Source organism: Chrysemys picta, chromosome 3 (genome assembly GCF_011386835.1).
Source record: "Chrysemys picta bellii isolate R12L10 chromosome 3, ASM1138683v2, whole genome shotgun sequence".
NCBI classification, from domain to species: domain Eukaryota; kingdom Metazoa; phylum Chordata; order Testudines; family Emydidae; genus Chrysemys; species Chrysemys picta.
Window position 1 is genome coordinate 185,056,573 of NC_088793.1, and position 13,074 is coordinate 185,069,646.

At 47.6% G+C, this 13,074-nt stretch overlaps 1 protein-coding gene across 4 annotated transcripts in view; it reads right to left on the bottom strand.

Moving 5' to 3' along the window:
- The window catches only part of PNPT1 (polyribonucleotide nucleotidyltransferase 1), a 50,321-nt gene that overhangs the window by 9,413 nt on the left and 27,834 nt on the right, over nt 1–13,074 (bottom strand). For all 4 annotated transcript variants that reach the window (XM_065590808.1, XM_065590806.1, XM_065590807.1 and 1 more), the window contains exons 22-25: nt 3,799–3,882; nt 2,292–2,375; nt 382–488; nt 235–290 (exon numbers count right to left, since the gene is read on the bottom strand). In XM_065590808.1, coding sequence (XP_065446880.1) covers nt 235–290; nt 382–488; nt 2,292–2,375; nt 3,799–3,882 — 331 coding nt within the window. The remainder of the gene's footprint in view (nt 1–234; nt 291–381; nt 489–2,291; nt 2,376–3,798; nt 3,883–13,074) is intronic.

A 13,074-nucleotide genomic window follows, 5' to 3' on the forward strand; every position in this document is an offset into this window, starting at 1 on the left:
ATAAATTCGACCTAATTTCGTAGTGTAGACATACCTTAAGATAACCCCAGAACCTGGATTTCTGGTTTCTAAAGGGATATATATATATAATGAGTTAACATAAGTCTCTCTAATTATATTGTAAGTGACCATTTAAAAAAATATTCCAGGTATCAATTAGACTTCCTGATATAATAAAAATGTATGTACATATGTATGAGTTCATCTCAACTTCAGAAGACAAGTATATCTTACCTAATTTCAGTTATTATGGCTGTATAAACTGCTCCAAATTCCAACTGATGCTCCTGCTGCAGGGAAAAAAAAAACCAACAAAAAGGTGTAAGACACAGGTTCATAAAATAAAGAAATACAAAGCAAATAATGAAAGTCTGTCCTTACATCATCTTTGCAGATTTCGTTAATAAACTCTCGTGCTTCATGCATAGCATTAGGCGTTGGGGCAAACACAGAAAACGTCTCTTCATCCAACTGACTCACTGTTACCCCTTAAAAATAAAAATGCACATGGAATTAAACACTGATGACAAATATGAAATTAGAATTTCCTCTACAGCTAACCCAATAAAGAGGAAATTCATACTATAGCAGACCCATATTAAGACTTATGGGAGCATGTGATCTTGTGTGGGCTTGGTGTTTTATAGTGAATTTTACCAGAAGGCTTCACTTACACCAAAACTGTAAATCATGTCAATGTACTGTCATCAGAATATTAACGCCCTAATCAGGGCTTACACTCATTTGTTTATATTGTGGCTAGACAACATTGTATAGAACTGCTTTATTGAAGCAACAGATTTCCAGGCAGGCTGTAGTCACAGTAACTGGGTGGCTCAAAGTGTTATGCTGTGATCATAGAACCCGAGCTGTACCCAGGGACTGAGAGTCTGAGCCCTAGATGTATGCTATCCTGCAACACAATCTAAATTCTGTCCTGTTTCAGCAACACCTAGTATGTCAACACCATCCATAGTAGCATTCTGCCCTTACAGATGCTACAGAACATTTTAGGAACAGAGCACATGACCACTGAAGGACACAGTAACAAATTCTCTTTGCTACAGCAAAATCGGGCTTAGGTCAGGTCTATCAAACAGGAGCTGCTTACATGTAAAACACCGAGGCCTCGTCTACACTAGAGTTAGATAGATATAAGGCAGCTTATGTCAACCTAATTGTGTCAGTGTCTACGCTACAGCCTTGCTCCAGGCGATGTTAGCGCCCTACTACACTGATATAACTCCACCTCCACAAGCAACGTAGGGCTTATGTCAGTGTAGGGAGTAGAGCTGAGAGCCCAGGCAGCAGCCAGTCTCCCTGCACCTAGCTCCACGCAGAGTTGGGAGCCCGGGCTCTCAGCCCCCAACAGTGCCTCCATTTAAGTTGGTGGAAGTGCTCCTGACAAGCACACCACGGATATAAGGTGGGTAGTGTGGACATGAAAAACTGCAGTAGTTACTGCAGTGGCTGTAAGTTGAACTGAACATAGGTTGACTTAATTTTGTAGTCAATACATGCCCTGAACCTACTAAATACACCCCACCCCAAACCTGCTAAATTTTATCTTCCCGTCAACCCTTGTCCCAAAGATTTCTTCTGTGACACTGCCTTCAATTATCCCCCAGTGAGCCTGGGAGTCCATTGGCGTGTATGCCGCTGGACTGCTGACAATCCCCATAGCAAAAAGACACCCTTGTGTACCTCTGTAGACACAACATACAAATCTCAGCACTGAAATAAGGCACACTTGATCCTTCAAAGTACACATGCACCTCTCCTCTCACAGTCCGAGTTCTGCCACATTGCTCCAACTCATCCCTCCACCATTCAATTCAGTTACACATAACAATGAAGGCAGTTGGAATGTGCACAGACAAATGCTGAAATTCAAATCTTGGAAGCATAACACTATAGAACATTCTCTGAGAACGTCATCATGACAAAACACCCCACATCCCATTCCATTTACTGAACCACTCCCAGAGACTATTGCCAGCTCCAGGGACAGAGTTAAGGTTGCCTTGTGGGGGAGAAGCTTACCTTCACTATATTTCCTGGTTTTCTGAGGTTTACCTTTAGCCACTCCCAGATATCAGAAGGGCACAAGACATCACTGGGCAATGTTAACTCTGCATTAACAAAGTCTTTAGGCATTTAATAATCTAGTGTGCTACTACTGTCAATAAAATGAAATCCCACAGAGTAAGGGTTTCCCATACACTGAAGAGAGCCAATATCACATCTATACAATTTCAATTAAATAAAAAAAAAAAATCACATTCTCTTACCAGTTTCAGCTTGAAGTTTTTTTAAGTTATAGCCACCTGGGCCAACAAACCTCACTCTTTTTGATAGGGGTACCTGAACAGTTTCTGAAAAATAGCATGTAAGTCACAGTCTGAAATGCAGAGTTTATAAATTCTTGTGATATTTCTAAAATCAAGTGATACTCATTTATATTTTAATTTTAGTAGCCTGGTTTGTAAAGATTTGCTAGATATGCTAATGAAATATGTTTGTCTCTCAATGACTGAATGAAGTTTAACTACAAAGAAAATCAGAACCTGGGTCAGTATAAGTTTTTGATCAGGAATTCTAACAGGTATAAATTACACAGAAGGTCAAAGCCAGCACTCATATACACGTACATATCACTCACTAAATCTGTGTAAGTTAACAAACAGATAGAACTGGGAGTTTAAAGTTCCCATCCTCAAAACAACATTTGAAATCCTTAAATTTAACCAAGTTTCACAAATCTTGGGAGGGGGCGGGGGGGGGGAGAGAGGGAAACACTGAGCCAACAAAAACAAAACCACCTACATATAACTGAGGACCATTATAACAAAATATTTTAAACAGAAGCTTATTTCAAATATTTCATCTTAAAAGTTAACAATACACAATTATGTACAGAAAATCCCCACTTAATGTTGTTTCGATGTTACGTCCCTGCTCCATTACATTACATGCTCGTTTAAAGTTGTACAATGCTCCCCTATAACGTCGTTTGGTCACCTGCTTTGTCCACGGCTGGCAGCCCCCCCATCAGCTCCCTTATGCCCCCCCCCACCAACCCCTCCCACCCACCAGTGGACCCAGCGGACCAGCGCCTTCTCCCTACTCCCCCCACCTCCTGCCCGCGGCAATCAACTATCTTGAGGCATTCAGGAGGCTGGAGGGAGGAGCGAGGACACGGCAGGCAGCCTTCCCCCTCCCTCCCCTGCCTCCTGCCCACAGCAATCAGCTGGTTTGCAGCGTTCAGGAGTCTGGGGGGAGGGGGAAGGCTGCGTGCTGCATCCTCGCTCCTCCCCCCAGCCTCCTGAACGCCGCAAACCAGCTGATTGCCGCGGGCAGGAAGCTGGGGGGAGAGGGGAGGAGCGGGGGGGGGGAAGAGAAGGGGTGGAGTGGATGGGCCAAGGGTTGAGCCCCCCACCCCTGGCAAAGTCAGTGCCTGTGCTTGCAAGAACAACAAGAGAAGCAGCCGGACAATCCACCCTCTTCCACTCTCTGACTCCACCACCTCAACCAAGCTTCATACTCAGCAATGATAATTGTAGTATTGTTTCTTTAAAATTGTTTAAATCTTATACCTGTATTAAATAGCTTGTTTTAAAATGTATATAATGCCTTTTGTCTGGGGAAAAAAAAAAATTTCCCTGGAACCCAAGCCTCCCATTTATAGTAATTCTTATGGGAAAATTGGATTCACTTCACATTGTTTTGCTTAAAGTGGCATTTTTCAGGAACATAACTACAACGTTAAGTGAGGAGTTATTGTACATGCAATATTACCTACAACTGGTCCATTTTCTTTTCTGTTTGGTCTGGGTTTCGCAATTGTTTTGTTCATAATTTGCAAGATTTCTCTCTTTGCAACTGTGGAAAAAAAGGCAGTACTATGTTTAAAGTGAATATAAACTTACATTATGTTTGCTTTTAAATTTGAGAGGTAGGATACAAGGAGGCTGTCTAATCTAATGTGAGCATCTAGCATGACAAATGTAGTATTTGCCATTGATGTGGCATAAATTATAGAGATATTATAGGCTCCATAATGACCTCTTAGGCCTAGTCTACACTAGGAGGTTATGTCGAATTTAGCAGCGTTAAATCGAATTAACCCTGCACCCGTCCACACAACAAAGCTATTTAGTTCGACATAGAGGTCTCTTAAATTCGATTTCTGTACTCCTCCCCAACGAGGGGAGTAGCGCTAAATTCGACATGGCCATGTCGAATTAGGGTAGGTGTGGATGGAAAATCGACGCTAATAGCTCCGGGAGCTATCCCACAGTGCACCACTCTGTTGACACTCTGGACAGCAGTCCGAGCTCGGATGCTCGGACCGGCCACACAGGAAAAGCCCCGGGAAAATTTGAATTCCTTTTCCTGTCTGAGCAGTTTGAATCCCATTTCCTGTTTGGACATCGTGGCGAGCTCAGCAGCACTGGCAACGATGCAGAGTTCTCCAGCAGAGGTGACCATGCAATCTCAGAATAGAAAGAGGGCCCCAGCATGGACTGATCGGGAAGTCTTGGATCTGATCGCTGTGTGGGGCGATGAGTCCGTGCTTTCGGAGCTGCGATCGAAAAGACAGAATGCAAAGATCTACGAGAAGATCTCAAAAGCCATGACAGAGAGAGGATACAGCCGGGATGCAACGCAGTGCCGCGTGAAAATCAAGGAGCTGAGACAAGCGTACCAGAAGACCAAAGAGTCAAACGGACGCGCCGGATCCCAGCCCCAGACATGCCGTTTCTACGAGGCACTGCATTCCATTCTACGTGCGGCCACCACCACTACCGTGGACTCTGAGGATGGGATATTGTCGACGGCCGCTTCCTCGGAGATGTTAGCGGACGGGGAAGATGAGGAAGGTGAGGAGGAGGACGAGGCAGTCGACAGCGCTTACAACGCTGATTTCCCAGACAGCCAGGATCTCTTCATCACCCTCACAGAGATCCCCTACCAACCATCCCCAGGCGTTAACCCAGACCCTGAATCAGGGGAAGGATCAGTCGGTAAGTGTTTTAAACAAGTAAACATTTATTTTGAACAGAACAGGAATATCAAGAATGGGTTTTTCATGATTTGTTTGCCCTAGGCGCTCTACTTTTTAGTCCTTGCCAGTGCAGCTACTGGAAAAGAAGGTCTATATGTCCAGGGATAGAGCTGAAATCCTCATGGGACATCTCCACGAAGCTCTCCTGGAGGTAATTGGAGAGCCTTTGCATGAGGTTCCTGGGGAGAGCGGACTTATTGCGTCCTCCGTGGTAGGAAACTTTTCTGCGCCAGGCTATCATCAAGTACTCTGGGATCATTGCCTCGCACAGCATGGCGGCATACGGCCCTGGTTTTTGCTGGCTTTCACGCAGCATGCGTTCTTTCTCAGTCTCAGAAATTCTCAGCAGAGTGATGTCGCTCATGGTGACCTGCTTAGAATTAGGGGAATGTTACTATTGGGACTGCTTGCCTGTTCCTTTACAGAACTGTCACCGGCGGTTTACCGCCACGCGGTGGAGGCGGGAGAGGGGCAGCATACAGGGATCTTTCCCGGGGACAGCCGCGAGGGGGTAGGACAGGGGCAGAGTTCATGCTTGCCGGATTGCCAGCAGCAGGAACTGCCCAACGATAGGAGCATTGCTTTGAACGTGAAAGGAGGGCACTGCTCTAATTTAAGTTTTAAGCAGCCAAAAGTCTACGGCTTACCACGTCAGCCTGCTACCCGAATTCCACTGTCCTGCCCCGCTTGTCTGATCTCCACTGCAAGACCCCAGGCACTGAATGCGAAGGCCAAAAATTCGACCTTGTCCTGAGTGCGCATGTGATAGATGCTGTGCATGGTCTTGTTCACAGAGAAAGACTATGTTCATTGTTCACAAAAAATTATCTTTGTGAGGAATTCACTCCCTTTTTCCCATCCCACAGCTGCGACTGTCTCCCGACCCACCCTGGCATCTCCCTCGCAGAGGCTGGCACAGATTAGGCGGAGAAAGAAAAGGACACGGGACGACATGTTCTCAGAACTTATGGGCTGCTCCCGAGCCGATGCGGCCCAGCAGACCCAATGGAGGGAGAACATGTCACAATACCAGCGAGCACACAGCGAACGGGAGGAGAGGTGGTGGCAGGAAGACCAGCAGGCGACTCAAACGCTGCTTGGACTAATGAGGGAGCAAACGGACACGCTCCGGCGCCTTGTGGATGTTCTGTAGGACCGGAGGCAGGAGGACAGAGCCCCGCTGCAATCTCTCTCTAACCGCCCTCCCCCGCCACAAACTCCCATACCCCCCTCACCCAAAGTCCCAAGAAGGAGGGGCAGCAGGGGCCGTGAAAACTGTCACTCCACCCCTGCAGACTGCTCAAGTACCAGAAGGCTCTCATTCCCCAAAATTTGATAAGTCCTTTCCTTTCCGCCTCACCCAAGCCCCCGTCCCAGTTTCATCCCTTAACTGTGTAGTTGCTAATAAAAGATACGTTTCTCTTAATTACTGTTTCCATCATGTTCTTTTAGGGGAGAGTGTGTTGGAAGGGGGGGAAGGGGGTTGGTAATTGGAGAGGACAGTCACCTTTACCAGGGTACAGACACGGGGGCAGGTTCAGCAGAAGGTCTCACACACACATTGCAGTCACTAGGCTCCCTGGTCAGTCTGGGAGGTGGTTTTCATGTTCTGTGGGGGTGGGGGGGGGGAGAGCCATGTGACTTTGTGGCGGGGGAGGGCGGATAGAGATCTTATGCTGCGGTCCTTATCCTGGATCTCAGAGCCACACAGCAGGTGATCTGTAACCGTCCTCCCCTGCCACAAAGTCACATAGCCCCCACACACAGAGTCCCGAAAAGGAGGGGTGGCAGGCTCCGTTGAAACAACCAGTCCACCACTGCGGACCTCTCTAGGAGCAGGAGCCTGTCATTCCTCGAGTTAAGAAGCGTTCTTTCCATCACTACGCCCGCTCCCCACCACAGTCTGCGTCCCAGTTTCAACACTTTACCGCAAAATCCGTAATAAAGAAAACGGTGTTCATTAACAAAGTTCCATTTATTTTATTTTTAAACGTGTGTTGGAAGGGAGGGGACGGGGTGAACGGGGTATGTAGCTGGAGAGGATAGTCAACAGTAAGTGGGTAAAGAAACGGGGGCAGGTTCTGCTTCTCTTTAAACAAACTTAATAGTCACAGGTTACCCTGCTCACTGAGGAACCTAGCTTTCAAAACCTCCCGGATGCACAGCGCGTCCCGCTGGGCTATTCTAATCGCACGGCTGTCTGGCTGGGCGTAATCAGCAGCCAGGCTATTCGCCTCAACCTCCCACCCCGCCATAAAGGTCTCCCCCTTGCTCTCACAGAGATTGTGGAGCACACAGCAAGCTGCAATAACAATGGGGATATTGGTTTCGCTGAGATCAGAGCGAGTCAGTAAGCTTCTCCATCTCCCCTTGAGACGTCCAAAAGCACACTCCACCACCATTCTGCACTTGCTCAGACGGTAGTTGAAGAGATCTTTTTCAGTGTCCAGGGCGCCTGTATAGGGCTTCATGAGCCAGGGCATTAGCGGGTAGGCTGGGTCCCCGAGGATCACTGTAGGCATCTCCACATCCCCAACAGTTATTTTGTGGTCCGGGAAGTAAATACCTTCCTGCAGCCGTCTAAACAGACCAGAGTTCATGAAAATACGAGCGTCATGAACCTTGCCCAGCCATCCGACGTTGATGTTGGTAAAACGTCCCCTATGGTCCACCAGTGCTTGCAGCACCATTGAAAAGTAGCCCTTTCGGTTAATGTACTGGCTGGCCTGGTGGTCTGGTCCCAGGATAGGAATGTGAGTTCCATCTATAGCTCCACCGCAGTTTGGGAATCCCATCGCGGCGAAGCCATCTATGATGACCTGGACGTTTCCAAGGGTCACTACCTTTGACAGAAGTAGCTCAACGATTGCGTTGGCTACTTGCATCACAGCAACTCCCACGGTAGATTTGCTGACGCCAAAGTGATTCGCGACTGACCGGTAGCTGTCTGGCGTTGCAAGCTTCCAGAGGACTACGGCCACTCGCTTCTGGACAGTCAGGGCTGCTCGCATCCGGGTGTCCTTGTGCTTCAGGGCAGGGGACAGCAACTCACAAAGTTCCAGGAAAGTTCCCTTCCGCATACAAAAGTTTCACAACCACTGTGATTCATCCCAGACCTGCAGCACTATGCGGTCCCACCAGTGCGTGCTTGTTTCCCGGGCCCAGAATCGCTGTTCCACAGCATCAACATGACCCCTTGCCACCATAATGTTCACGGCACGGGGTCCCGTGCTTTGTGAGAGGTCTGTGCCACTCTCAAGACTTCATGTCCTCACCGCGCTGCCGTAGCCTCTTCGCCCGATTTCTCAGCATCTGCCTCTGGAAAAGGTGGATGATAAGGTGCGAGGTGTTGACAACGGCCATAACTGCAGCGATGGTCGCAGCGGGCTCCATGCTCGCAGTGCTGTGGCGTCCGCGCTGTCACTCAGCAGAAAAGTGCGCGAACTGATTGCCCGCCAGCGCTTTCAGGGAGGGAGGGCGGGAGTGACGGTTGGATGACGACAGTTACCCAAAACCACCCTCGACACATTTTTTTCTCCAGCAGGCATTGGGGGCTCGACCCAGAATTCCAATGGGCAGCGGGGATTGTGGGAACTGTGGGATAGCTGCCCACAGTGCACCGCTTCCAATGTCGAGGCTTACCCCGTTAGTGTGGACTCACAAAGTCGAATTACTGTCCTTAGTGTGGATACATGTTTGACTTTGTAATATCGATTCCACATATTCGATTTAAGTACAATCGAACTTCTCTCGTAGTGTAGACATATCCTTATTCTAGAGGGATTTTTCTATAGTCTCTCTTCTTTATAAGAGCCCTGCACCTTCAGCACAATTTATTGGTACACAGCTTCAAATCTGAAGTGTCCAAAACACCACAGTGTGCTAAAAATTATATAAAGATCCTCAGGTCAAAGGAATTAGAAACCTTCAAAGATTATAGAAGCTCTGCTGTACCACAAAAATAATGTTCTTGTTTGATTCTCTTCATGTTATTTGTGTAACACTTCCCCCGCCATTTTTTCTTTATATTATCTATTAATAAAATGTTTCAATGATATTTTTAAAATGTTCTTTTTTGTTTAATCCAAGCTACCAGTTAGGAAGGATAAGCTACTCTATTTGGGAGAGGCAGTACCATGCTTTTAACCTTTATGATCTACATAAAGATGCTCTAAAAAAATTCCTTTCACAGAAAACAATTTAGTTTAATAAAGATGTTCTCTCAGCATTAGTCACACCTTTAGGACAAAGCAAACATTTCTGTTTAGACAATGTATTTTCCAACAAACTATCCATCCAAAGCAGAGTAGTGAAGGTTTCCACAAGGAGGTTGGGAGAGTCCTGGCTACATGCTTTAGTAAGAAGGAAGGCTGCATGGCACAGTTGACAGGCCATGTGTAACAGTTAACATGATTTAGTCACTTCCTGTGAAATGTTTGGTTAACAGCTTTAAAAGCAGATTCTCAAAACCTTGAGTTAGCAGTTTCAGTCAAAAATGCAAGCATCCTTGTAAAGGGGCATGAACCATCCCTGCCTTATGATGCCCAGAAACATCTCAGGCTCTCCACTGAATGGCATCTTCATGTTATTTATATTCCCACTGCCATCATCAATACATTCTTGTGCAGCAAAGTATTTAGAGAGCTTCTTTGCCCTGTCTCATATGGCCAAAGAAGTCCAAAACACAGGTGATGGCCCCTAGGATTGGGGCAGCATGGCCTAGCGGCCAAAGTTCAATAGAGCCACCCTTGGAATGCAGGGCAGCGTGGCCTAGCGGCCGGAGTCCAATGGGGGTGGGGGCGGCGTGCCCACCAAGGGGTATGGCAGCCCCGGTAAGGGGGCCCGGGCCCACCCGACTCCACCAGACCCCAACCCAGGGCCCGAACAGTGGTGGAGCAATTTGCAAATGACTCAGTGTGGGGATTCTACCAAAACATGCTGAGGTTTCCTGGGCAGGAGGTACTGCTCCGTCACCCTCCCGGGTCACTTCCTACCAGTCTCTGCGTTGAGGTCTTGCATGAGACTTCGGCTTCTCTGCCGGTCGCCTCCTGTAGCTCCTCCAGTAGCAAGGGTTCAAGCAGGCCCGGGAGGGCTCTGATTTCCGGCGCAGACAGGGGCTGTGGCTGTTCCTCTGCTGGAGCTTCCCAGACAGGTCCTTCCCCTGCAGCCTCCAGCCCAGAATGAGCTGGGCTTCCCCCCTTTATACTGCTAGAGCATTTGGAGCATGCCCAGTCCCGCCTGGGAGGCGAGACTGCCGCTATCAATAATATGGGCTTAACCCTGTCTGGGCTAGTGCGGGGTAAGCAGACTCCGTCACAGTATACATAAGTGAGGTGTCCCACTGGATTAGAAAGGCATCCCCTAGAGATCGAGGGCCGAGTCCTGCTCTGGAACAGAAACCAGTACATTTGCAGTTCTGGGACGTGGCAAATAAGTTGATGGAAGGGAACCTCCAACGTCTGAATATTCTGTGAACAGTTGTGGGGTTCATTTCCCATTCATGTTCCCATGAGAAGTTTGTGCTAAGGGTGTCTGTGGTGGTGTTTTGGCATCCAGAAAGGTAAGAGGCTAAGAGGTCTATATTATAGCAGATGCACCAGTTCCATAGCATCATGGCTTCAGTGCAGAGGGAGTGGGATCAGGCCCCCCCTTGTCTGTTGATGTAGAACATGCATGCTATCTTGTCTGTCATGACTCGGATGGATTTGTTCCTTATTAGAGGGAGGAAGTGACAGCAGGCATTTCTCACTGCTCTAAGTTCCAGGAGATTTATGTGTAGGTGTGTTTCGGCTGGTGACCACTTGCCTTGTGCTGTGTGGTGTCTAAGTGTGCTCCCCAGCCCAATAGAGATGGGTCTGTTGCGATCAGTACTGAGGTTGGGGGGTTGTTGCAAGGGAATACTCATCGTTAGATTTGCCGCTGTCATCCTCCACCTGAGAGAATCCAGGATCTTGGGGGGTGGTTTGACTAGCCTGTGTATGTTGTGTTTGGTGGGTCTGTACATTGAGTTCAGCCAGCTTTGAAGGCACCACATGTGTAGCCTGGCGTGCTTTTTCATGTATGTGTTAGCAGCCATGTGTCCTAATAGCTGTAGACAAATTCTTGTTTCAACTTGGGGACAGAAGGAGATTGTGTCTACCAGATGTTTTATGATTAGAACTCTGGTATTCGGAAGAAACGCTCTACCTTATACTGAGTCGAGGCGTGCCCTGATGAATTCCAGGTGTTCTGTCAGTATTAGTGTGGACTTTTTATGTTTATTTGGAGTCCCTGGTTCTGGAAAAGATCAAAGGTGAGCGGGTGAATGTCTCTGTCTCTGCGTACGTGCGTCCTTTGAGAAGGCAGTCATCGAGGTAGGGGAAGACTATGATCACACATTTGTGTAAGTGTGCTGTGACAACTGCTAGGGTCTTGAAGAACACCCTTGGTGCCGTGGAAAGGCCAAATGGGAATACACGGTATTGGAAATGTTCGTGTCCGTAAATGAGAGGACTCGTCCGTGGGCTGGATGAATTGTGATGTGGAAACATGAGTCTTGTAGTTCGAGGGATGAAAACCTGTCCCCCTGTTCCAGCGTAGGAATTATCATGCCTAGAGTGATCATCTTGAACTTTTTGGAGTGAATTAATTTGTTGAGTTTTCGGAGGTCTAGAACTGGGCGCCATCCCCCACTTTTCTTCTCTGTCAAAAAATAATGAGAGTAAAACTCCTTTCCCCTGTATTCCATTCGTATGGGTTCCACGGCTCCTAACTGTAGTAGGCGCTCTACTTCCAGTCCGAGAAGGTGCTCGTGACAGAGGTCCCTGAAGAGGGATGGGGAAGGTATGGGGACAAGAAGTAAAGGGGATGGAATAGCCAGATTTTATCTCCAAAACATAACGGTCTTGGGTAATGAGCTCCCAGGCTTGTTGGAAATGCTGTAGATGATGGCCAAATACGGTGGTATGCACTGGAGTCGTGGGGAGGTCGTTCAGGCCCTCGACCAAACCTTCAAAATTGCGGCTTGTTGCCTGAAGGTTGGGACGCTGCGTGTTGTGGCTGCGTCTGTCTCCAGCGTGGCGGTCTGTTTTTCTGTCTGTTCGCCTCAGACGGTCTGGATTGCAGGCCATTAAATTGGGTGTTGGTATGACTGGTACCTCCTCTTTTTGTGGGGAGGAGTATAAATGCCTAACGTGCATAGTGTGGCACGAGAGTCTTTCATTGTGTGAAGAACTTTTTCCGTTTTCACCAAGAAAATTTGTCTCTCTCTCTCAATTGGTAAGTCCTCCATTTTTAAATGTATCTCTTTAGGTATGCGGATGTTTGGAGTCATGATGCTCTTCACATTGTGATGGCCATCGTAGTCGTACGTGCAGCGGTATCGGCCATGTCCAGGGTAGCTTGTAATGCCGTCCTGAAACTAACTGACCCTCTGCAAGTACGGTCTTTAGTTCCGCTCTCTTGTCCTCAGGAAGTTCCGAGGCAAATTCAAAGAGCTTATTATAATTATCATGATCATATTTAATGATATAGTTCACAATGCGCAACTGTAGCATGGATGAGGTGTATATCTTCCTGCCCAGTAAATTCTGTCACGTGAGTGTTTTGCCCTGTGGGTTGCGGCGTCCACTACCAATGAGTTAGGTTGTGGGAGTATAGGAAGTCCATGCCCTTGGCTAGTACATAGTACTTCCTTTCTGCACGTTTGCATGTTGGAGGGGTAGATGCTGGTGTTTGCCATACTGTGTCAGCAGGTTCGAGAATCGCATTGTTTATAGGGAGAGTTATCTTAGAGGTGGCTGATGGCTTTATGATTTGCAGTAGTTTGTGCTGGTTTTCCTGGACTTCCTCCAGGGGGATGTTCTGACTGGCTGCTACCCTTTTAAAGAATTCTTGGAATTGTTTGAAGTCATCTGCCATCATTGGTGGAAGTGGCATGATGGCTTCATCCGGAGAGGAGGATGAGTTATGTGCGAGTGAGGTGTCTTCATTGCCCATGTTCCCCTCGGGTTCTTGTGTTGTGTCGT